This window comes from Pholcus phalangioides, unplaced genomic scaffold, assembly GCF_987345545.1.
Source record: "Pholcus phalangioides strain wild (caught in Gottingen) unplaced genomic scaffold, Ppha-v1.0 ptg000042l_1, whole genome shotgun sequence".
NCBI classification, from domain to species: Eukaryota; Metazoa; Arthropoda; class Arachnida; order Araneae; family Pholcidae; genus Pholcus; species Pholcus phalangioides.
Genome location: NW_028301628.1, coordinates 38004287 through 38031498, shown reverse-complemented (window position 1 = coordinate 38031498; position 27212 = coordinate 38004287). Strand labels below are relative to the sequence as shown.

Here is a 27212-nt window from a genome sequence, read left to right as displayed (position 1 = left end):
CACAATCTGCATTGTGATAATCAAATTTATGATTTAAAACTAAAATAAAAAAATTAGACCTCAAAAGAATGACGATCTGGACATTTTTATGAAATAAGAGGACAGCCAAACAATATTTTGCAAGAACGAAGAAAATGCTCATGTCTCGTGAAAACAGGATGTATGGGCTGCATATTAAAATTTGTGGAGTGGCAAGCGCATTGACAATCTTGATTATGGCATGGCTTGGAAAAAGGGTGGCCTGAGTTATTTAATAAAAGTGTGATATTGGACAATTTAACCTCTTAAGAGCAAAACCTGAAGAACATTTCTAAATAGTTATCGTATTTTTTTTTGAAGAAATATTATTAAAAGAAGAAAAATATATTTTCCAAAATCTTTGACTGATTTAATTATGTGATTACAATATCTTTATTACTACAAATATCTTTTAATTTTTCGTGCATTTTGTGTCACCTTTAGGTTCCATAAAGGTACCCAAAGGGTTGTGAGAGGTTAAAAAAGCTACCAAATTCACCATTCTTTGTAAAATAATTTGAAAATTTTTGTAAGCGGTTTCAATCAGGAAATTTTGTTTTGTATGTACAGTGGTCCGCACAGCTTTAATTTATATGGTTCTGTCCTGATTTGTCTTTTCCTCTTTTAAGTGATAAAATATTTCCTGTATATCACATGCAATTTCAACCATCAGAGGATTTCATTTCAACCTAAACTCTTAAATTTTGGGAATGACACCATTTCTGTCTATATAGAAACATGCATCACTGTTTGTTGGGTGAGGGGGGGGGGGCATAAACCCATCACCGAAATCATCTTTGATACAAACTTGTTACTTTGCTAGCTACTTGACTGCACACCAACTCTGGTTATACTTCAATTTCCAAGCTGTGGAGTTGGGTGGGAAATGAAGACATCATCTATCGTTGGTTGCCCCAGGTTCAGTAGGTAAAGAACATATTTTCTTGATGTTCTTTCCCTGGATTAGAATCTGTAGACCTTGATGGCAACCTTTGTGGTGGAAAACTAGCATCTTACCACTGCACCACTGAGAGGGTGTGTAAGTGGGAGATTACTGCATTGATATATTATGTGCTAGTAATCTTTATATAATCAGAATACTGAGGTGATGTTATCCAAATTGGGATTTTTCTAGAAATTTGTAGGTAACATTTTTTTTAGACGTTCAATTTATTTTATGTTTTTGTATATTCAGATGGTTTTTAAAAAGAATCCAAAAATACAATCAGAACATGTTTTTTTTTCGATAATAGCATAGAGTTGTGACAGTTGTTCACGTTAAACCAAGTTTCATTTGAATGACCACCTCATTTAAATGGATTTGAATTGGTCACTCTGAATGTCATAAATGCAGTTTCTCTGTATAATATGGTTCTTTTTACAATACAATTATGTTTCTTGAAAGTTCAATCTTTTTTTGATTTCAGTTGAAAGCTGTAGTCAGTGATATTGATGTTCAGAAAAAGCATGTGATCCCACCAAAAGAGAAACCGCCCCCACCTCCTGTAGAATCCACAAAAAACGAAACTGTGAATTTAAAGGTATGCACAAGACGTTGAATTATAGTTCTCAGTGTTTTGTGTTCTGACAGTATTTTGCAGTTTCAGTTCCAATATCTAGACAATGGTGGGTGGCTGAAGTTTGTTTTCAGTACTTTTTAAAATTTAAGGCTGGAATACGAGCTGGCTAACCCTTGAAAAAGATCTCACAAATGACAACGGACACAAAATACTTGCAATGATGATTATGTTGTCAAGTGCTGGCATCTATTGGCATATAACTAATAATAATAGTATACACAAACACAGTTATATGCCAATAGATGACAGCACTTGACAACATAATCATCATTGCGTGCTAGTAATTTTATGCTGTTGTTGCTTCTAAATTGGTGTGGTGTCAGTACTACCTGAAAATACATTTATGTACATTTCTATTCTGTATGAAATTATAATAGGCTAATTATAATGAAATTGTGATAATTAAATTTTTGATGTTTCACCCCATAGAAGGGTTTATCATATTTTTACCTTTCGTGATTATTTCAAGAAGTAGCTAGAGTGGGTGATTTGCTAACACTTTCAAGATTGGCAGGGGGTCAAAAGTACAGATGTTATTAGATTCCCCACAGAAGAATAAAACTTGCTGGCGAGGAGTTTAAACGTTTAACGTTTTGAAGGTGATTTCGAACAAGGTAACAAAAACTATAATTTCAAGAGTTTGAAAATTTCTTTAACCCTAGAATGCTAACTAAAAAAGCTGATAAGAACAGCATGTTAACTGCCTATACCTCTGCATTTCTCAGACGTAGAGTTAATATTCTAGGGTTAAAACTATTGGGGAGGAGGGTATTTATCATGATGAAGGATATCATTGCATGAAGAGGGGAATTTAACATTTGATTAGGAGATGACAGTTTTAAACAAGATTTTCGAAGATATTGTAAAGAGATTTGTTGTCATATAGAGTTCTATGTATGTTTTATATATTTGCATTTATTTTGTGTATCTTTTGTATATTTTTCTAGAGTTCATCTGTGAAACGTACAAATTCAACCAAACGAATTCTCAAAGAAATCCACAGGAGACGATCTGACTTTTTGGGAATCGATGAACCAGAACCCATTGATTCCATTCATGGTGAGTTTTAGATTTCTCTGTGTTATTTGATACATGTGCGTGAAATGACATTTTTAGTAAACAGTAGAAATTTCTATAACCTGTTTATAAGCCAACCCCCTAAAATGAAATGAATTTTAATGAAAAAATTTATATTTCTTATGTATGAAAAGAATGAAGAACAAAAAAGTATACAAAACCTTCAAAATATATTTTTTCCTCCCTTATTTATTTGATAGACACTTTATGAGATAGAAATAATGTGTTTTTCTAGTGTTATCGAATGCTACTGTATGGGCAAGAGGCGTGGGTAAACAATATGTTCAGTTGGCTGGTCGGATGTTAGGGGTGGGACGAATAGTGATTTTGCTGAATAACCTAATATTCGGCTAATGCTTTAACCGAATACGCTCGGATATTCAGCGGCCAAATATCTGATTCACGCAGGGCAGTCCTAATTCATGGGCTGACCTGGGCACTGCCCGGGAGCCTCTTAGTGCATGAGGAGCTTTAAATTACTTTGTATAGCAATTATCATTAATTGTGTTCAACTTGTTGGGGGTTTCAGTACATTGCTTGGCATGAAGGGCCCCCATGGTTCAGCAAGAGGTCTCTCTTCTAGTGAGCTGGGTGGAACAGAACTTTGCAGTCTGAAATTAATGTAACCCTGCCATAAAAAGTGGGAAGATGTTGGTAAAAACTCTGTTTTCTTGCTAAAAACACACTTGTTTATAATCTGACCCCCCCTTCCTTAATATAGGAACAAATTTACAAATTTTTGGAAAAACAGCTTACATTAAGTACCATATATGAACATATACTGTAACTGTGTTCAAGGGATCGTAAAAACGGGCATAGACTAATAATATAGAGTAGTGCATGAATATTTGTATTTTTGATGCAGATATGCTTGTCTTCAAAATCTGTACTCTTTGTACACATTTGAAAATAAAGCATTACAATGAAAATAAAACATTACAGTTTCAAGTTGCTTTGCAAAATATTCTATGAAGTGTTTAAGTTTGGTAAAAGTTAAGTGCCAATTAACTCTATTGTAGTGTGTCAAATAAATTAGGATTCATTTTTATGCATTCAGATCATCTATATTTTATGTTTTCATATTTTACTTCAGTCTTTTCAATTACAGATGAGCAGCTCCCTGTGCAACCACCTCCTGCCCTAGAAGAGTTTTTGAAATCGGAACAAGAGGAGACTAAGAAATTCCAGGATGCTGTGTTTGAGAATCTGGCGTCAGGTCCATCTTCGCCCTCTGAGGAAGACGAAGAAATTGCTAGAAAGGAAAGAGAAATAATTGAAAATCTTGAAAAAGAAGAGCAGATGAAAATGGTTCAAAGTAAGATAGGAAATATTTATGTGATATTATATTCAATCTCTCTAAACTTGAAGTAATGCCATAGAAAATATGTAACTTGCAGCTATTTTAAATCTTTTAATGCATATATATTCCTAGGGGAGAGTGCTGTAGAAAATTTCGCATCAAATGATACTAGTCTGGAAATAGAGGAAGACAGAATAAAGAGATTGAAGGAAGAAAGAAAGAGGAATGAAGAAGAAAGATTACTCGCAGAAGAACAAAGGATCCGGATGGAAGAAGCGAGGCTTCTTCAACAGCGAGAGCAACAAATAAGAGAGCAAGAGGTTAGATTTGTTTCCAGAAATTAATTTAATTAAATAATTTATAAAAAAGTTTTAGGAGAAAGTTTGACTTCAATTTATGAAGATTTTTAAAAAACGAATAACAAATCAGCCGTACTATATATATGTTACTGCCAAAGCCTGAAGTTAGGCACTTTGTGAAATTGCCAGCTCAGTTGACCCTGCCGATGTCCGAAATTCTGGATTTCACCAGCCCCTATACGTTGATTCCTATATATAGATTACTAAGATATTGATATTTAGATTCCTTTGATCATTAGGGTTGTCATAGCTATGGCTAATTATAAATGATAAATGTCCATAATTACCACAAAAAAAAAATACGTCAATGCTGTGATGACCCCAAATCATAGGGATTGATATATAGGGGCTGGTGAAAGCCTGAATTTTGGACATTGGCTGGAACGTCTGGGCTAACTTTGGGCTTTGACAGCAAGATATATATATATATATGCCTATCAAAATCTGTAATTTTTATGAATTTTAGTGTGATTAATGCTTAGTCATGCTATAAAACGGGACATGCACATGCTATGTGAATAGGCCAAACATACAGGGAGTGGGACTGGAACACTGTCAACAAACTTCTAGGAAAGATCGTACATGCCAAGACAAATAACTTTTGCTAGGAACCTTGCTTTGAAACATGATTATTTAGTCAGAAATAGCAATGGCAATGGGAGAACTGCCAAATAATGAGGACAATATCCAGGACAGTGGATTAGCCTTAGTGGACCTGTGACATGGCCTGCATGATCCCTGGCCTACTTTTTTTGGAGCCACCTAAAAAAATGTTGTCTACGACACACCAGTAGACACAGTGGAAGATCTTATTGTTGCTGACAAGATTAACTTGGCACCAGACCTCTGTGAGCGGGTGTGTCATTCCTTCATTCACCATGTCAGTTGTGTAAGACAGAGATGCCGCCGTACTCTAATTTATCTGGCTCCCTGGACCCAGGTTATTGGCAAAATCTGTTTTTTCTCATTAAAATGGGTCCCTCTAAAAAAAAAAAAAATCAACATATGCCTCCCCACCAAACTTAGATTTTCACAAAAGATGAAATCCGAGGAGGGCATAATGGCCCTCACCCCCTCAAAATTAAGATGAAAAATCAAAGATATTTTTAAATATTTTTTGTAGAAAATTAAAATATTAAAAAGAAAAAGCATTCTTATATACTATCCGTTAATTTAAAATTCTTTTTGTGTCAGTGACCCATATTTCTGTAGAAGAAATCCTTGTGTCCCTCCAAAGGCAGATTTTGTGTGCACACCCCTGATTTTCGCAATGCGAAATGATGATGACCTTATGGTAGTTAGATTGCAGAACTGGATATTCAAGATTCCTCCCTCCCAACGATCTCGGAAATTTTTTTTATCATTTGAACAAGTGTTTCAGTCCTTTATGATTTTTAAAAAAATGTGCATTTGCAATCTCGTAAGAAAAAAACGGAATTTACTCCTTATAGACGCTGTCTTTGAATGCCGGTGTATAGCCGCGAAAATACAGTAATTTTCAGTATATAATCTGCAGGGGAGAAAAATGCAAATTAGATTATTTCGGTATATGGCCCCTCATTCAAGGACACAACTAGATATATTGTCATCTTACTCTTCGACAACCCTGCAGGTTATATTATAGGACGTGTGAACCTAATTTTTATGCATCCTCTTCTGAAATTCTGGGTATTTAACATGCTGTAGCACATCAACGGCATCTCTTAAGAATACCCTCAGGTAGCAGTTAGAGCATTTACTAAGAGTGCTCACATAGCTTGTTACATTGGTATGTTTTATTTTCTCTGATATCCACAACTTACGGCTTTTTCTGTACTTAGGTTTCCAATTGAATAAATGTATTTCGTCCCAAGGCTCCATTGGAAAAGTTATTTGTCTTCATGTGTACAAACACTCATAGAAGTTTGTTGGTGGAGTTCCAGGCCACCTTGTAAATTGCTTTAGTTGTAGTAGAATGATCACTAGTTTTTTGCGATACTTTTTTCACTTGAAGTCCTTTTACATTCATTTAGCATTATTTTCCATACTTGCTTTTTTTTTTGCTTCAAAATATTTTTTGTTTTTGCACTAGGCAAGTCATAACTCTGGAGCTATGCTTAATGGCGCTTCTTCGGAAAACAAGAAAATCTCTTCTGAAAGTTGTGAAAGCTCTGAAGCTGTAACTAACGAAGATAAAAAGTCTATGCTTTCAAATGGTGATGGTTCAGATGCTCTAAATACTTCTTCATCTCTTCCTTCTTCTTTGCTTGCTTCTGATAATGAAACGGCAAAACTTTCAAAAGCTAAAGATGTTAATCCGCTACCCACAGCTCCAAAACCGCTGAAGAAAAAGGTGATAAAGGAACCTTTTTATAAGAAACATGTTGATAATAATTAGATTAGTGGTTCCTTACCTCTAATATGCCTGGGGGAGTGCATGCGTAATTTTACACAAGCATGATGGATGCCAATGTCCAAGTTCTCACTGGTAAAAGCTGTTACATCATTAACTCTAAAATATAGGGCTGGATTTGGGCATTTTGCATCCTGGTGTGAATTTTTTTTTGTTTGTGCTCTATGTACAATATCTTTACTCATGGCCTCTCTTTAGAGAGAGTCTGATAGAGTTTCAGTGTCGAGGTCACACATGTGCAGGTTATCAACATTATTAGACTTCTTTTTCACTCCATACATCTACAGTGATATCTCAACCAAAGAAGATTTTTTGTTCTGTAGAATGACATTTGTAAAGTTTGTCAAAATCAGATTTCCTATAGGTTTCTATGGAAAACCGTTTAATTCATTTCAGGCACTATACAAAATCTAAAGATATGTTTTATAAACACTCAAAAAAGCCCTGTAACAAAGTAACTGTAAAATCTGACCAAAGGCACAATTGGATGCATAAGAATTTATAAGACGAGAACCTGAAGATTTTTTCATTTTACACTATGTACAAAACCTAGTCGGGTTGTTAGTGTCCTCTTATATGATGTGGCCTGCTCCATTCTTTGTCTCGTACTTGCAGATGGAAAAGATCAGCTCCTAAAACTTCCAGACCATTCAGTTTGATGCTAAGAGTCTTGCACTGAAAGCATGTGCATCCAGACCGTTCAGTGTGATGACTTGAATGTGTACAGTGCACACTAAGATCCTTGACATATTTCTCTCTTAGCTTAATCTTTTATTTTACTTGAAATGATTAAGAACATTATGGAAGAGAAGTGGATATACATCTGGAGAAAGTAATTCTGAGGCAGACATACAACAGTTGTATATCAGGCTCTAAAGACTGATTCTGATGATGATTGTGTGAAAATTTAGCTCGCAACTCTGCTGTGTTATGTGAATGCATGCATCTATGTCAGCAAACGTTTGTTGGCCGAGGTAGGAACATTGCGGAAAAAATCTTAAGTTAGCTGAAAAAGTTGTAAGCTGAGGCATTTGTTAGCAGAGGTATCACTGTGCTTGAAAATCAGTGTAAAAGGTTTATTTTATATTGCAAGTCGTTTTCATCAGTAAATCATCAACTAAATGAAGAGCTCTCAATCTCGATAACTTCATGATTTTCTTATTGACTGAAGTCATACACAAACTGAGAATGTCTAATGGCTTCCATTACATTCAGATTGTCGTGACAACCAAGCAAAGCGTATTGTTTTTACTCCAGGAATAAGCACTTTTATCTCCACTCACAACAAATTCATTATGCAAAAAAATACAAATAAATAATAAAAAAATCACAATTTACACGCTCTTACATTTTCTGCCTTGGGTTCCTTCCTAACCAAGAATTACCCAGAAAATTATTAACTAATAAATTAACTATTGCATAACACTGTAACCAAATAGGAACTAAGTTGGGGTGGGATCTATGTCTGAGTATGAATTGTATGACATGTTTTTCATGCAACACATCTCAGATTGTTAGATTTGGAAACGATGGCTATGTTGAGCAGTTATTCAGTCAAAATGAAGTACAGTGAAATCTCTAACAATACTCTCTGCTTACTAAGGGAAAAAAATGTCATTGTAGAGGGATTATTGTTAGCAGTGTTATCCATTGCCCCACAAAGGTAGGGCTGACAGGGCCTCGAGATGATTCTCATATCTTTTTGTTTTTTCACACTATAAATTTATTATAGAAGAGGCCCTTATAAAGTCTGGCTGGGGACCCGTCAAAGATCTCAGCCTGGGGGGGGGGGGCTTCATTTCCAATCCATCTCATTAACGGCAGTAAATTGCAATAAAGCGATATGGCTAGAGTTGGTGTTTGGCAAAATAGCCTAGGGGCCCTGCTGCAGGATGTGGGGCCATGGTGTTGTTATTGAATCCCACTAAATATATGTTGTAATTGACTTTTCTTCCAAATCGGTAGTGTTCTTCCAGAAAATGTTGTTATATGTATTTATTTGCTGAAAAATATATAATTTATTAGTTGAATAATAAAGTTCAGCTGGATGTATCATATCTATCTAGTATCGTTGTAGTGAGGTTTCATTGTGTTTCCACTATATAATCAATAATTTCCAGTATGCAATCGATGAATTTTTAATACCACAGTTTGACTATTCAGTGCAGCTGTACCTTTAGAACCTGATTAAGTCAGATCCTGGTGGTAGTCCTATGGTCCCATTTTGCCTGTGGCATGGGGTCGGAGACTACTGTAGTAATAATCTTTTCAATGTTGCCTGCAAGGACTGCACATGATAAGATTTTTGTATTACTAATCTTGTTCCTTCATGTTCTTTGATCATAAGCAAGGCCCAGATGTTGTTGACCTTAAAAATCCTGAAAAATGACCCAAAAACTTGAAAAAAAGCCTTAAAATTTAAAAGAAAAATTCCAAAAATGTTATTAGAATAACAAAACAAATTTCTTTATAAACTGAACCAGTTGTTATATTAACCGAAGGTGAGAGAGAGAAAAAAAATATTGTAGTGTCTATTGGAAATCTTGCATTCATTCTCACCATTAGATTTCATCAAAAATTGTCAATGGAATTTTTCAAATTAACAATTCATAATTTATGAGTGGGTTAGGAAATCTAGACAAATTGAAATTTCTGAAAAGACAAGATAAACTTCTTTCAACATGAACAGATGCTATTAGGGATATTTGGAGGGAAGGAGGAGATCTGATCTACTCACAGTGTTAATTTCTCTTCAATTTTTCTCAAAACTTTTAGACATTCCCGAAAAGACAAAAATTCTCTGCAAGCAATGTCTGCTTTTTCCCCCTTTATTTTTCAAATTTCATGATAGAAAATTCGCCTTTCCCCCATGGCTACCACTTGTTCTACTTTTCCTACTTCACTTTCTAGTTTTTGTCCTACTTTTCCTACTTTTTTTTTTTTATCAAATCCTATCAACAAAATTTGTGTAATTGATTTTAATTGAGGAGGAAATCATCTGTATATTGTCAAACATTACAAATGTTACGGATTGCAATTAACGATTTTGCTAAAGCAAAAATTGTATCGTTTTTAAGGTTATTTGGGGAGGGGGGGGGTGTATGCGGACCATTTGGTTTATTAATTTTTCATTAGCTTAGTTTGAGGGTTCAACAAGTAGAGTAGCCATTGAAAACTTTGTCTGGATGGAAAAATAATTTTGTATTTACTACTTAATGGTCTTGGATAGTAACATTCAAAATTATAGTGCAAATTTTGTGTATAGGTGAAACAACATTTTGCATTAAAAAGCAGTTGAATATATGGGCCTGTTCTAGGTTTGGTGATTCTTATGCTACCCAATAGCATTCAGTTGTCTTCTGTATTTTTAAGGCACGAAGAGGTATAAACAATATTTACAATGCTCAGCAAAGAGCTAGAAATGAACGTGCTTCAAGAGTGTCATTCTTAAAAACTTAACATGTCTTCATAATTTACTGTGAATTGCCGAAGAGAGCGGACAGACTGGACTGTGGAAGACTCCAAAAAGGAATGTGATATACAGTATATTGTGAGGAGAGACAAAAGAGAATTATCCGTGTTTTGGCCAAAAAAAAAAAATTTGTAACCAAGTTGTTTCTTTCATTTTGCTTTGACTTGATTCAATCTTATAAGATGCTGAAGTAGTAAAATAAAAAAGAAAAAAAAATTTAAAATTGTTTTCAAAATAATTTTTATTATTATTATGCTATGATTGTGGTGTTTAAGGGAAAGGGGTACCCCCTCCCTGTCCTACTATTTAGTCCAACTCTTCCCTACTTTTTCTAATTTTTACGAGTGGGTGCCCTGCCTACCCAACTTTTAGCACACTGACTTTATCGATAGTATCAACAAGCTCCATACTTTTCTGCAAGACTTAATGGTGGAAGCCAGAATGCTGAAGATTGTTGATCTTATGTATGTCATCAGTTCTTCAATATTCCCAAGGCAAAATAAAGCTTACAAAATGTTACTGCATGCAGCTTTCTTATAGATAAAAATCATTCAACGTGAATTTGCAGATTTCAAAATTCTCTCTGTAGTACATACAAGTACTATACGAGCTCCCTTTTATACTATGGAAATTCCTCTCTCTCTACATCCCATGTAGGATTGAATTCACTTTCATTTAGTTAAGCGTGGCCAGCTCTTTGAGTTTTTAGTAAACAAACTAAATTTACCTGGAATTGATTCTAAACTTTGTCATCCATAGAGAAAGATGAAACGTTGGGTGATGAAAATAATCCTTTTTTCCTTTTTTTTTGCTTAAAAAATTTTTTAGTCTACTTTTTATTATGAAAAAAATTTCAAAAGTTAAAAAATATCCTAAAAATTCCAAAAAAATGTCCTATAACCTGAAACAATGCCTAGAGTGAAAAATTACCATTGAAAATTCAAAATGTGAAAGTCATCAACATCCGGGCCCTGGTCATAAGTTATTGTTTTAGGCCTATATACAGTTGATGGCGATTATTAGAATCATGAATAATGTTATCATTCAGGTATTGTGTTATCACTTTTGCAAAGAACGGAGTGGATTAATATCATGAGAAAAAATTTTTTGTTATCGGGACCTCGGATAATGTTATCAGTTTTTTGCGCATTTTGAAGCTAAGGTTTAACTAAAGTTATTTTTTATTCCTGTGAGTTGCCATAATTAGGCTGCAAGTCCATGTAGAAGGCTAGAAAGTGTCCCTCCCCCCCCATCCCCGCTGACAAACTTTCCATACTTGATGATGTAATTGGTACATAGTATTTTTTCACTGTGGTCCGTGTTGGTGTGCAGCTTTTGTGTAGTCTTCCTATAGTGAAAGCAAATGCATGATGGAAAAAAAAAAAGCCCTTTCCTTCAGTTTTTGATCAGTTGACTACATTCAAATTTATTTTTCCCAGTTACTTCCTCAAGGGATCTATGAAACGTATTGTACATTAAAAAAATATTATAATTTGTGATATACATTACACAGTTCCATTCTGATGCCACCATTCTAGTGAGTAATAAAAGTGTAGGATTTCAATTCGAAGAAGAAAAAGTTCTGTTTTAGAATAGAATTAAAAAATATGGAATGATCTCTCACACAATTTGCAACCAATTATGTCGGAAAGAAACAGATTTCAAGTTCTTGAATTAAATGAATTAATGAATTCAAGTTCTTGAATTAAAGGAGAAACTCTGCAGGGGGTTTCTGTATGCAATACTAGTGTAATTTCATCTATCTATGGTTTAGGTTGGATTAACATAATTACAGGCTCGAAACATTGTTGAAAATTATATCTTCGAAATCCTTGATTTTTCTTTTTTTGTTTCATTTTTACAGCAAGCATTACGAAAAGAAAGGGAGAGACTCAGATATGAACAAGAGATCTTACAGAAAGAACAAGAAGAGCATAGACGAAAAATACAGATAGAGCAAGAACAACTTGAGAAAAACTTGGCAAAAGCACAGCACCAGGGTACATTTCATCCCTCCTATGTAACTTCTCTGTCTTTAGTAATGACCATAATCTCTCTATCCCTCTACGGCTTCTCCTCTTACATAGGCAAACTAAATGGCTAAGGTCAGACATCTGCTCCAATCGGCCTAGTATTCTTGTGGAAGTTAGCAGGGACAGAGAATTTTCTTCATATGACTGCCATTACTTATTAGTTTCTGAAGTTTTTTTTAGCTTTCCTTTCGTGCTATGTTTAAATCCTTTCCTCCTCCTCCGCTCTGTTTAATAGCAAGTTGCTTTTCTCCTTCATAATTTGCATGTTATATAGCTTTTTATCATCACTTATGTATAATCAATTGTCGCAGCATGAAAGCTTTTGTGTTGTTTCGTGGCTTTTAAGATTTCCTAAGAGTTACTTGGACCCAAATATAATTTAAAGGCTATAATGTTCAAATGCCAGTGATGGGGATTTTTTAACGAGAACTTGTAGTTACTGTCTTGGCATGAGTTATGGTATATTATCGCTGCTACAGATTGTGATACGAAAGCAGTGCTTTTGCCTTTTCCATCCATATCGCTTCTTGACTAACCAATAGATGCTTTAACAAATATTTTTCTTTTTTTAATGTGTGTAAATCTTCATCTTGTTGCATGGCGAATTGAAATTGAAACACATTTAAATTTTTAAAGAGTTCTCTAGTGCAAGGGTGCTCAACCTTTACAGCAATGTGGGCCATTACATTGGTGTGGAAATGTGGCATGAGTCAATTAAGTGATTCGGAACAGTGCCATAGGTTACTTAAGTGCTAAAGTTTCTTACTAAACTTTCTATAAATGTCCTGTGGGCTGCGTGAGTGATCTGGGACTGTGCTGTAAGTCACTAAAGTGATCTGTAAATGTGCAGTGGATTACTTGAGTAGTCTGGAACGGTGTCATGGGCTTATTATTATCACCACTTAAGTATTGTAAAACTAATATCACAGGTCCCTCAAATGATCTGTAAATATGTTGCGGGGCCACTTGAGTTATCTGGAACTGGGCCACAGTCATCTGTAAATATGCTGCGTGTAACTCAAGTGATCTGGAACTGTGCAGTGGGTTACTGTACTGAAGTGATCTGTAAAGTACCATGGGTCACTCAAGTAATCTGGAAATGTGGCGCTTAGTTAATTAAAAAAAAAATTATTTTGAAATCGCGGGTCACAGCAGATGATTCTGAGAGGGTGACATTTGGCCCGTGGGCAATGGATTGAGCATGTATACTCTAGCGTGTTTTTGGCTTTGCATGTTTTTGGTCATGGAATATGAATAGTTAAATATGTAATTTTAGTTTTTTAATAAGTTTTCATTTATCGGCTACGAAAAATGAATGTTTCTAAATGAATTACCTAAACATTAAAAAAAGAGAGGAATTTTGTGCTTTATCTGTGCATGTGTTGTAATTTCTTCAGAAACTGCCCTTTATTTTGATATTTGAGAAATTGATATGTATGTATTTTCAAACATTTGAATATGACCAGTCTATGTGTTTAAGTGCAAAAATTTGTTCAGAAAAGATCGGTACTAATTATGATATGAACATTTTTACTGATCTTCCATCAGCATCTCAAACATTCTGTCGTATTATTATGAATATGTAACTCGAAATTTGTAAACTGGATTATATGTCCTAGGTAATTTTATAAAATCTCGATATTTACTTCGAGGGCAGTTTCTATTGTGCATCCTTATGTAGATATAAGCGTCTGATATTGCTCCCTGAAATCTAATGCAATTAATGAGTATAGGTAATTGTGATTTTTATTTTTGATCAAAATAGATTTTTAGCTGGTGTTTTTTTTTGTGTGTGTGTGTGTTTCCTCGAAAACCATTTTTTTTTGTTTTTGCAGTTCCCGGTAAACCCTCAATTTGCCAAGTAGCACCCTCTCCTAGCATTACTACAAAACTCCCACCACCACCTGCCCAATTAATTTCTCCTTCACACCACACAACAACATCGTCATACAAAGAAGCTCCTGGTCAAGTTATACCTTCAAGAGTTCAGAACGGATATGGTAAAGGACCTGCAGGTGAGTCCTTAATTATAAAAATAGGCATTGCAATGCATGCAAAATATTTTGACTTTTAACATTGTTTTTTTTCTTTGTTGAAAACACAATATCTCAATTGTTATGTGATGTTTCAGGTTCATATCCGCAGTCCCAGGTGAAAGTTGCTGCGAGTTCAAATAAACAGAATGGTCTGCCCTCCGCAAGATCCAGAAATGCTCCTGACGTTAGAACAAAACCAAAAGTAAGTTTCTTTGTCAGAGATTTTCAATATGTTTGTATGTGCAGTTGATAGATACCTCTAATCATATGCGAGCCTTTGTATTACATAAGCATCCACAGAAGACTCTTCACATTTGTTGACTTTTGATGGCAAGGCAGCAGGAGGAGTTCGAATAATGATTATGCAAGCATTTAGGTTATGAAATTGGAAAATAATCTATGATTTTCAAACAAATGTATGTAAATTAAAAAGCCTTATGTTTCTGGTACGTAGAGTGCACACTTGGATTGATATAACCTGTAACTTGACTCAGATTGTTAAAAAAAAAACAAATTCAGATTTTTTCTCAATGGTGGTGATGGAATGGAGCATTTCCAGTGATGTCAAAATTTCCTGAATAGATTTTCCGCAATGACTGCATACCATTACTTCTCCTTATTCAAAGTTAGCTCATTAAAAGAGAAGTTCTCAGTGACATCAGTACGAGTTCATTTGATCCAATATTTCTACCAATGCTATCAGTTGGCATCATCGGAAGATGTCGTAACTTGATACTAAATTCGAAGATTCATTTTGTTTAGCTGGAGATCTAAGACTTTTCTACAGCTTATCGACTAATTACCACACCCTGTTGAAAAGTCTTGGATTTCCAGCTGAAAACCAAATCTTCGAATTTGGTATTGTGTTATGACACCACCTGATGATACTGACAGATGGTTTTGGGGGAATGTTGAGTAAAATGCACTCGTATACCAACGTCAGCCCCCTCAGAACTTTTCTTCTAATTAACACTAGCCGAAAAAATCTTTTCTAGTATCAAATTAGCTAATGTTTTCTTACCATTTTAGCTTTATGTACCCTGAAGAGGTTGGTATGAGTATCTATATTTTCTAACTAGTTCCATGTTGATAGTGTATAATAGCTGGTCTATGTTATTGAGTTGTTTATTTACAAATTATAATGATGGCAACAAGAAAACATATTTTCTGTATATTACGCCGAGGTAAGCTCAGAAAGAAGAGTCATCTGGTCTCCACTGCTACTCAAACCCAGGCCCCTCTTGCAAACCAGGCAAGCATTCCACCATCTACGCCAGAAGCAAGACTCTGCCTTTCATATTTCCTGCACTGGGGTGTGAGGTGCTGAAGTAGAAGCATTAGTAGGCTCTCTTAAACTTCGACAAATCCCCCCCTCCCCCCCACAGGTGGGATGGTAGAGGAAGATAGACAACTTTTTTTTGCCGGCCAATATATCAAGGAAACATATTTCCTAGATATTTTGCCAAGGCGAACTTGGAAAAAAAAGTTAAGAGAGGCTACTAATGCATCTACTTCAGCATTTCACACCACAGTGCATGAAATGAGGAAGGCAGGGTAATGTCTCCAGTGGTGCAGATAGTGACATATTTGCCCGGTTTGCAAGAGGGCCTGAGCTTGGGTCCCAGCGAAAACCAGATAACTTTTCTTTTCAAGTTCACCTCTGCACAATATCCAGAAAATATGATTTCTTGATATATTGGGCTGAGAAAAAAGCCATCTATCTCTCTATAATGAGAGTAATTAATAAAACTTGTGACAATGTAATTTATTTTTGAAGCCAGTCATTTTGCAGTTCAAACTTTTTATATATCTGTCGTTTTACTCATGTTTCTTATGAATTTGATAGGTGCCATCGGCAAGAAAACAACCAGAAATACCTGGTGAAAGTCGTTACAATCAAAACCATTGGCTCATTCAAGAAGCTGAGATGAGGAGAATAGCCGAACAGAAAGAGCGTCAACGCAGCCAGTCTCAAAATGATCTGAGGCAAGGAAATCCATCGCACCATAGTAATCATCATCATCCTCCAGCAATGTACAGTGACTCGTGTAATAATCCCAGTGTCGTACCATCCCATAAACCAGTGCAAAGGCCGTCAGCTCTTCCGATCGCTCAAAATTGTGCGAACTATGCAGTGCCCATGCAGTATTCGCCAGAGAAAGTGTGGAACTCTGCCTCGCAAATGAATCAAGGCATCCAGGGTAGGAAGTTTTTATCCCAGTCTGCTCAACACGTGAACTTTGTAGATACGAATCAACCGAACTTGATCTATTCGAGTAGCTACGATTTAAGTGCTGTGAAGACACCGCCCGCGAAGCCGTCGAGAGGTGCTCTTCTTGAAAAACAGCAGGAACAAATGCTGTCTGTTAGTGGCCGCAAGCGATGCTCTCATTGCGGTGAAGAATTAGGTTAGTAGCTTTGTGAAATCATTTTTTGCTCTTGTCTTGCTTAAATACATATGATATAATGTTCTAAATACAGAGTGATACCTATGCTAACAAAGATGATGCGTTCTAGAATCACATTTGTTAGTTTAGTTCTGATGAAATGAACACTGGCAATAAAAGACTACTTTTTGTGTGATCTGTCAGGTGTCTGCAGTAGTCGCATGTCCTGTGTGTATTTTGTAAAAGCTTAAGAATAGGAAAAGAAGGTTAAAAAAATTAAAGACTGTTTGTGTTTATTCCTTGGGGAAACCCTGGCTATAAGCTCCAATTTTTTATTTGTTGATATAATGAAATTCTGTTATAACGACAGCTCACAATCACAGGAAAAATTGTAGTTATAACAAACTTCTTTTTATAAACAAATTTCAGTTTTTTTTTCTCTGTCAGGTAAAACATTGTAATTCTTCACATGCATTGTAATCGTCTTTCAGATCATTTCCTTCTGATATCAGTGAATGAACAGGATTGATTTCTCGACTTGTAACAGTTTCTTCCCTAAAACATTTTAGCACAAAATTTTGTATTCTCAAAACAGTTTGGCCGACTTACCAAACAATTAAAATTCTATATTATTATTACACTGCTCTGTTCCATGATTTAATGGACTTGCATCATTTTTCGGCAGAGCAAAGTTTTTTCAAAACGCGATTTGTCTAGCCATTTGGAAATAACAAATTGTATGTTCTGGTTAAGTAAACTCTAGGAGTGAGAGATGACCCTGTGGGTGTGCGCGGTGCCTGTCAGTTACTGGAAGTTGCTGTCACATGTCCATACAGTGGTACCTTGGTTAACACCTTAGCTTATAAATGTTTTGACTAACGCAGATATTTATTGCAATATTTCCACCTTAGTTAACACATACTGATTTGGCTGACGAACATTTTAGTTGACATATGCACACACTCACATAACACAGCAGCGTTGTAAGTTGAATTTTCACACAATCGTCATCAAAATTACTGTTACTTGATCCTGATTAATTTATATCCACCTCTGAATCATTTTCCATGTCTCCATTTCTCTTCCAGAAAGCTTTTGAGTCATTTCATGTAAAATAAATGAAGCAAAGTGAAATAGATATACAGAGCAAAAAATGCAATAAAAAATTACAACATGTTTGAATGTGTTCATTGTACATGTTCTTTTTGTGCAAGACTCTTAGCATCGAACTGAACGGTGTTATAGATTATCTTTTCCCTTTGAATCAGCAAGAGACACAGAAATAAGCTGACCATATCACATAATAAGACACCTGTGAACGTGGTGTACGTAAGGTCTTCAGTTTTTCATCTTCCTGTAAATTCTCATTAATCTGATTGGTGAAGCTGCTTACGTCAGCCTTCTGTCAGTTTTTTTCCCTTTTCTAGTGGTTTTTTTTTTCATAGAGCTTCCCTTCTAATTTTGTAGCATACCTTGAACAAATAATTGAACGATGTTACATAGAAACCTATGGGAAATTGCGCTTCAGCTAGCGAATGTGATTCTGAAATGAATTATCTTCGTTAGCTGAGGTATGACTGTGTTAGTGAGGCCTAATAATAACACAAGGAGGTGAAAACCGAATTTTTCTGTGACCATCCTTTGGTATATTTGTCCAGTACACCACAGAATGTTTACAGGAAGCATGTGTGATTACGAGCGATTAGTGACCATACCTAGCTCAATTGTTAAAGAGATAGTAAGAAGGGGAAAAATAATTTTTAAGAATTTTGTTGACATTGTAACTGATACTTCCTGTGATTTTCAACAAACCATAGAAGAATATTTTTGTCATTTTTAACATTGGCGTTTTGACAATCATTTACAAAAGCAAGATACTCATTTTAAACCGTACTCGTTATAACATACTTTTATAGTATTTACTTTTGATTGCTAAGCAATATATGATTAAGATGATTAAATTGCTTTTGTTTTCTCCTAGGTCGGGGTGCAGCAATGATAATAGAGTCCCTACAGCTCTATTATCACATCCAGTGCTTCAAGTGCTGTGTCTGCCATGCGCAGCTTGGAAATGGTTCCTGTGGAACTGATGTGAGAGTCAGAAGCAACAAGTTGCATTGTCATAACTGCTACAGTAACGATGAAGGTAAGGGGTTACTTACAAAATTAATATCCAACCCCAAACTTCCATTTGTTTTTCAAAAAAATTTATGAGTTTTTTTGGTACTTGGAAACAGAACCAAATACAGACACAGTGGAACTCGGTTAATTTGAATTTCTGTATACATTGGAATTTTCGTTTATGAGTATAATTCTTTTCATGAATATGATTTTAATCAGAAAAACTTATATATATCATATATCAGATCAAAGTTTCCCCATAGGAAATAATTCGAACTCAAATGATTCGTTTCACAACCTTTTCCCTCACACCAATTATGATTCTTTTCAAAAACGATGTTCAGGCGATTTGTTTTAAATTACTGTATTGTTACTTATTTTATATTGAAGGTTGGAGTATTTCTTATTGATTCAGAAGAGCATTGTCTCTACAATGAAATGGTTGGTGTTTGAAAAATATTACATCTCTCTATATTGATTCACTAAATCCTACTTGTGGGGGGAAAAAAAAACAATGCTATATAAAAATATTATGAGCAATATTCATTTGGAAAATTATAAAAAAAAGTGATCTAGCACTATATCTATAATAAACATTCGCTATCATGCATACACTATATCAAACATACACTATCTATAATAAACATTCAAAAATATGTCCTTATTCTGAAAATTCTTTTATTTTAGGCATTTACATGCATTAATGCTAAAAAACAAAAATATATATACAAATGCACATACAGGGTTATTTAAAACTCAACGTACAGACTTTTAGAGGAGGTAGAAAACACAAAAACAAAAACAGAATCGCATAGGAATGTATGACCAGAAACCCCAACCTGATCAGCTGGAGGATAAACAAAGATGCGATATATTTTTGCTAGTCTTTTGAGATATTGCTCGTTAATAGAGTATAAATTTCTTTAAAAAATTTTCTTGTCTTGCGAAACTCTTATAAACCGAGTTACCTTTTGATAAATAAACTTTTGCTTTAACTGAATTTTTCAATGAATTATTCCTCAGTTTCTCGCCTAACTTAGTGCAAAAATCACTTGTTATCTATTCTGCAATATGATTAAGTTTGTCATAATAAATGTAGTTAACTCTATATGAGTTTTAATAAATTTATTAATCGCTTTTGCAGCTGGTTTGAAATTCAGTCAAGTCTGAAAGGGCGAACGTAATCGTAAAACCCAGGTGCTTTATTTGAACAAGACAAGAAGAATTGTGGTATCACACATCATTTATTTTTCATATTCGAAAGTCATGCTCTGTACAAATGTTTTAGGAAGAAAAACTTGGTGTGTTGCGTGTGTAAATTTAATTTTAAAGAAATCTGTATGATTCACACTTTGTTCAAAGTACAGTAAATCTTCAGTTTAACAGAGCATCAAATCCTAAGTTCATTTAGGAATATCAGAAACATTATGCTGTGACTCAATCAATATTGTTGCTGTAATAACGGAAGAAAAGATTTATGCCATTTTCAGTTAGGATATGCTGTTTAATCCTTCATTAACATCTAGAAGAAATCTTCAGATCTGTTTCAATAAAATGATTTGAAACAAAAAAATCCATTTAAGAAAATTATAGAAGCAGTCAAATATTGCAAAAATGATGTCTGTTAAGTCGAGGGTTTACTGTATCTCACTCATATATTTTCAATTTTCTTGTGACTGTACATAGGTGAATGTTCCTTTTTCACAGGCCTTCAACCTTCCACTCAGTGTGCAGCCCGTATTGAGATTTTCAATGAACACTGCATATCTGTATCCCATGTGCAGTGAACAGTGGGCAGGGCCGTAACTAGAGGGGGGGGGGGGCAACTGCCCTGGGCGGCAAAATTTAGGAGGCAGCAGTTTTAGGTGAGAACAAAAAACACTATTACAAAATGACTATTTACACATGACTGCTGCCTGGCAGTCGAGTGGTTAGGGAACTAGCTTCTCACTGTGCAGGTCTGGGTTCGAATCCCGGTTCGGGCATGGATGTTTACTAACACTAACAAATTCCCTGGACGGATCATGCTGATCCCTTGGGAATACGTGAGGATCACGTTATTATTTAAAAAAAAAAAAAAAAATTATCAAACTTCGAAGTTGTGGAAGTGGCAAAATGATATTTGCTCCAGGCAGCTGAATCATGTTTGTGTGCCCTGGGTGGCAAAAATTCTAGTTATGGCCCTGCAGTGGGTTCAAAGATCATTCGAGCGAATCCTTGATTAACATTCCAATGGTCAAGCCAGATCTCTCAGATACACAGCTTCTTATTTTTTGTGACAGGTCGCCTATGCAGATCAAGCTCTCCCCTCTTCTATTCATTGGACTAGTTGAGAGGCTGGTGTCAGTCATGCTTTGACCTTGGCTGCATCAAGTAGGGCTTTTTTGTTGCTATTTTGTATCTCATAGATACCACATGACCATATTAGCAGGTAAGCCAATCGTGTATCTCACAGATTCGAGGCAACCACCCATATACCTCTTAATGACATGACCATTGGAGTGCTAAGATGTGCTTTTGTCGTTTTTACGAATCTGGACACACTTGGTTGTTATGACATGCTCCAGTACAAATTGTATGTTGCGGTTCAGGATTCCGATTGGTCTTTGAACACCTCAATAACAGCTTCTGTTTAACGGTTTACAAATGAAGTGCTTCCGTTGATATTTGCATCACAGCGCTGAGCTCCTACAATAGTTCCGTATGCAAAGTCTGTCGAATCAGGTTGTTTACCCATATGTTTCCAAACTAAATCTCTCTTACTAATGTCGCTAGCATTTGGTTTCAATTTTTTTTTATTCTCACCCACTAGCCAAAAAAATTGATGGCCTAGTTAATTAGCTTAAAGGTATTAGGTGGTCATAATAAATTAGCCAATATTAATTGCCATTAAGCTGTAATAACCGGTTAATTTTTGAAATTGTGCTGCTAGAACTCTAAATGCAAAAAATGACACACTGGCCATGTGTTGAGGACCCGTGTTATATACCTAAATGTTCTTTCCCCTCTCCCCCGAAAAAAAGAGTTCTTTAGTTGCAACAGCTCTGTAACAACTGGAAGTATTAGTGAGTTAATGTAAAAAAAACTGTTGAGCCAGGTCCACACTAGCAGCGCTGTACAGTGGAAAACTATTTTTTTGAGGTGGAGTTTCACACAGCGCAGGCAATGTCGATAGTGAACAGTACAACATTGGGTATCCCAGCTCTCGTCAGAGCATCTGCCTCACATTAGCAGTCAGTACATAAAAAAAAATTGCCTCATTTGTGAGCATTCTATCTGGATGGCTTTTTCTTCATCATTGTCTGGTGTAATGATCGTACTAGTATGCACTCCACATAGGAACAAGCTGCTCAACCACTCAAACCTTGTTCCGTTCAAAGTTTCTGCATTACCTTCTGCTTTGCTTTGAGCTGCTATCTGTTTTTGCACACTGCAGTATTACATAGTGCAGGGTGTGTGGATGCGGTTTTAGGGGAACATTCACTTATGTATCCGCGATGTTGAAAAATCATACTACAAGCTACTTTTGTTTTTGTTTGATTGCAAAATTGATTTTTGAATCGGAAATTTTATTTTCATATGATATCTCAGAAATTAGCGTTAGTTATATATGATTAATCAATGTTTTAGTTCCGACATTATTATTTTTTTGCAGTGGGTGTTTTTCTTCGTTTCAGTTACTCCACATTAAAGTTTCAATAGGCATATGCATCTTGATGCAAAAGTGATCTATACTGTATATACAGCGAAATCCCAAATAAGTGTACATACACGTTTAATAACGAGAGTTTGTTGTTATCGATTGTTGCGTGGTAGGATGTTTAAAGTTAAACGAGAAATGTTCAACAATATTTTTGGATAAAAGAAGAAAAAAAAATGTTGCAAAATTCTGCAGATGCGGTTTCTACGGTTGTTTCTTTGTAAGAACTATCGGCTATGTTATAAGGTACATTATATACATATTCATGTTGCACCATTTCTGTGATAACTGTTGTTGATGTATTTGTTCTTGTGAGAAGCGCTGTAAAAATAAGTTTTAATAAAGTTTATTTAGCTTGAAAAAAAATTGTTTTCTTGTTAGTGTTTTTCGAGTTAAGATGCTCCCTTTTTATGATTTGGCCTTGGTTGTGCAGTCAGAAATCAAACCTGCCTTGTAAGTAATCTCAGACAATTGCAGAGAGCAGGCTGATCTTGCATACAATATTTACATGAGACAAAATTCAAGCACTTGCTACTTTGCCTTCAGCATATAGAAACCAGATGGCAGCACTAGTAAAACACGAAATAAACACAATTCTGACAACATAAACACGTTAAGACCACGGATATATATGAGCCTTGTGTAAAATGATGTTTTCAGGTCCCGTAATAAGCTGGAAGTAACAGCTTAAAATCACGATGTTGATGTTTTTATAGTAAGTATATTAATAGACTTTTTCGAAAAGCATGACGCCAGATCTCGTCACGCAGGCCTTCCCATATAAACAGGAGGACCTCAGTCATGGCTGGATGGATCCAGTTCCGTCTTAGCACATAGGACCACCTGGGCACAATCCGTGGTGGGAAGGGGGGGGGGCTGAAAAATTTGCTTTGCGCGCGGGGGTCTTTGCTGCTTTTAAGACAGCCCTGGATGGGCCTATGCCTTGAGATGATCCTGGTTTTATGGACGTTACTGCTGGGATGCAGAAGTAGTCACACTTTTCCCAGCACATTTCTCTTAAAAACTATTTCTTGCTCATCTGAATGTTCACGGGTCTCTGTGGGTCCACCTGTTATGGCTCTCCTTCCATTTGATTTTCATCCGTGTCCCACTTAGAATGTCCGAGGACCGTAAGGGGGGCCCATGTGACTCGTAGTGGCGTATCTGGGGGGGGGGGGTGGGCTTAGACATGGACTGTAGTCCAATATATAACGGGAGATGTGAAAATTTTATAGCCCACCATGAATCCGCCTCTGTCTAGACAGCGATGGAATTTCGAGAAAACGAATCAAGATATATTTGATTATAACCATCATCACAAAGAAGGAAACCTCCCGCACAAGAGAACTCTGACATATTCTTTGACAGAACATAATCATGACGCTAATCATTGTGAATCTTAGGGTGTTCATCCGAGTTGTCGGTGAATATCTTCTGAGTGCGAAATCAATTATACATGTTCAATGGTTTAGGTGAGCATCATAACCCCCACCCTCAGGATAGGTCTAACACAGGGACCCGGGAAAAATCTTATTTTTTTACACTATAAATTCATTATAGAGGAGGCCCGCACACAAGGTCGTAGCGGGGGGGGGGGGCTTAGGGGTTTCGCCCCCCCCCGAACGAAATTTCTGGCTACGCCCCTGCCCACACAGACCTATTGTTTCTCTGCGCACAGAATTTTGATATTTCGATAGCTGTGCGAAATGACAACGTAACATGCAACCTTATACAATACAGGAAATTTTTCTCTGCTCAGCAGAAAAAAAAACAAACTTTGCACAAGATAGCATTCTGAGTCATTCTCAGACTAAACGTTTTGCAAATTTTGCAAACTTATTCACCATGAAAAAATGGTGCCTTTCTTTGTCACTTCTGCCCATAACATATATAAACGTGTAGAAATAACATTTTATCTGTAAAAAAAATGTGCCTTCTGGAAAATATTGAAAATAAACGTGGGGTCTACAGTATCTATACAGTGCCGCTGTGGTGGTCGAGTGATCATAGTGATGGACACGTACCGCTTGGTCCTGGATTCGAGCCCTACCGGCACCACAGTGGTGGTAGGCTGAAGTTTGTTTTCTGTGGCTCCCAACTTCTAAGCGCGAACGTGAGGCGATGATCTCCCCCTTAAAAAGGTCTCGCCACAGAGATCAACAGGCCTACAAACGGTGCAAATATTCAATCGTTACACTTTACTCATTTACTTCACTTCGAAACATAGATGAGTGTACTGAAAAATCAGACATAACACTATTGATACGCACTCAATCTATTAGGTGCACACGCTTACACTTCCGGCACAATTCACTAGGTAGTAAATTGCCCATGGCGATAGACCTGAGTTGTGCTCGGTTTGAAAAAAAAAAAAATATACAGGGTGGGCAAAAAGTCCGCGGAAACTTTAAAAATTCATAAAAACCGGAAAAATAACCGAACTAAAAAACGGTTTGCAGGGTTAGCATGGCTAGGCCACGGGAAAAAATTCCCGTGAGGAAAAAAAAAACCTGTTTTACGTTGATATAAGCTGGTGGTCACGTAAATATGACTCGACGGTGTAATTTCTTCGATTTTTTTCACACTTAATATTGGAGACTATATTCTACATAAGAAAAAAGAAGAAGAAAGGAACGCTTTATGTTTTCAGCAGCTGGAACGCGTATAAAACGAACGTGTTTATAGTTTTCAAAATATGATTGTGGTGCAAAAAAAAACCGGAAAAAGTAATATTTTAAGACTTTCTTGGGGCGCCATCACATCACACGTGTTCGGATTCCATTGTCTTCCGAAGCAAACAAACATCGATAAAAATCCACGACTTACAAGCTACAAAAAAAAAAAAAACAAACAACAAACGTTTGTTCGTTCTCGCGGGCAACACTTCGTGTAATATATTACGAGTGTTTTTGGGAAACAGGAAAGTCTTTCTCGTGCTTTTACGAGTTTTGTTGTTTTATAGCTGCTCAAGCTGTTGGTTCGGACTTTGGCTAGACACACACACACACGTGTAATAAACTGTGTGTGTTCAGGTAAACACGCAGAGATATTCTTAAGAGAGGGAAAATAGAATGTGTGCGAACATTCGTTTTCGGGATTCGTCTTGCTCCAGGGCAACGGAATTCAAGCTTTTTTTGTAGATGCTCCCAACAGATGTCGCAAGTCGAGTTTTTGAAGATTCCCCCCTATTTTTTCCTGTCTAAGATGAAGGAATATCCGTCGTTATAACTTTTTTCCTAAAATGAAACCATTTATCGAGGAAGTTGCGGTTTCTTCTGAGATTTAACGAAGAATTTGGAATGTTTTTCGGATCAAGTTCTGTTCCTCTCCCGAAGAAATTTGGTTTTTAGATTCCCTAACACTACCAAATGAGGACCCCACGCGTGCGTCTTTTCTTTGCAACTTTCGCTTACCCTTTTTCAGCAACAGATGCCAACACTACTATGCTGATAAAGAGCAACAATAGTTTTCTAACCGAAATCATTTAATGAAGAACTCGGAACATTTCCGAATCAACTCCGATTTCTCCTAACAAAGTGGAAATTTTCAGGTTCCGAAACTCCCAAATGATAACGGACCCACGCGTGCGTTCTCTTCGTAACTTTCGCTTACATTTTTCCAGAAACAGATGGCACTACTATGCTGACAAAGAGCGACAACTACTAAGCCTAGTTTTTCCTGCGACGTATTAAAGAATTACGATTATTTTCCAGACCAGAATTAAATTTTTTTAGCCGATTCCTAGCCCATGGGGCCAACTGCCGGCATAAAAACTGGCCAAGAAGGCCTGTGAAAAGATTAATTTTACCAGAACCACCAGACCAGAATGAAACTTTTACTCCCGGGCCTGGCTCAGGGGAGCCATCTGCGGGCTTAAAAATTGTAGCCACGGAGACCACGTATGAAGAAAAAGACAAGAGAGTATGTGTGAATTAAAAGTGCATGTGTGATTAGGAAAAATTTTGTCAAAGTCGGGAAAAATTGTCAAAATCGAGAAAAATTGGTTGGTCATGGTAGTGTTTAAATTTAAACCAAATTTTGCAGGTAAAATGCCGGCAGCAACCTTCTTGTGTTAGTTAAGATTAATTTTCGAATCAAGTTCTCAAAAAAGTAGAGATTTCAGATTCCGAAACTTCCAAATGAAGACCAGTGCGTTTTTCCCGTTTTGCGAAATTCCTCTTACATCTTCTAGAAACAGATGGCGCTACTATACTCGAAAGACCGGAAACCGCTGCAGTATAGCTTTTCTGAAGACAACAAAAGAATTCAAAATATTTCCGAATCAAGTTCTCCAAAAAAGTAGGGCTATCAGATTTGAAACTCCGAATCGTGTCTCTCCTTTGCATAATTCTCTTGTCTCTTCAAGCACAAGTAGGGCATAGGCGGAGGATAAACTTGGAAGTCCGGGGGGGGGGTACGATGATGATGATGTCAATTTATATATACGCATTTTCATTAGATCAGTCAACTCCATCTTTGACGCTGGGGGTGGGGGGCAATTGCTCCAATGCCCCCCCCCCCGTATCTCCGCGAATGAAGTAGGGGAAACATGTCCCGTATTTGAAGGGACAGTCTCGGTTTTTTCTGCTTTTCTGGCTGTACCGACTTTTTTTTGCAAAAATGTCCCGGTTTTTCACGTACAATATTTTCAACGAAGCCTACTTAACTTATATAAAAAAAAAAAAAATAAATATACAGGAGAAATAATTTGCGGACCGGAAAAAAATAAATATACAG

The 27212-nt window shown here is 36.2% G+C and overlaps 1 protein-coding gene across 6 annotated transcripts in view; it reads left to right on the top strand.

Annotated features, from left to right (window-relative positions):
- Positions 1–20891, top strand: part of LOC149064999 (uncharacterized) — a 108381-nt gene extending 87490 nt beyond the window's left edge. For 4 of the 6 annotated variants that reach the window (XM_089254916.1, XM_089254918.1, XM_089254919.1 and 1 more), the window contains 11 exons: positions 1446–1559; positions 2546–2657; positions 3784–3990; positions 4108–4295; positions 6406–6666; positions 12063–12198; positions 14067–14246; positions 14363–14469; positions 16114–16675; positions 18636–18800; positions 19920–20891. In XM_089254916.1, coding sequence (XP_089111042.1) covers positions 1446–1559; positions 2546–2657; positions 3784–3990; positions 4108–4295; positions 6406–6666; positions 12063–12198; positions 14067–14246; positions 14363–14469; positions 16114–16675; positions 18636–18800; positions 19920–19945 — 2058 coding nt within the window. In that variant the 3' untranslated portion in view covers positions 19946–20891. The remainder of the gene's footprint in view (positions 1–1445; positions 1560–2545; positions 2658–3783; positions 3991–4107; positions 4296–6405; positions 6667–12062; positions 12199–14066; positions 14247–14362; positions 14470–16113; positions 16676–18635; positions 18801–19919) is intronic. The other 2 variants (XM_089254920.1, XM_089254922.1) reach the window with 1 other exon arrangement.
- Positions 20892–27212: the final 6321 nt, after the last annotated feature.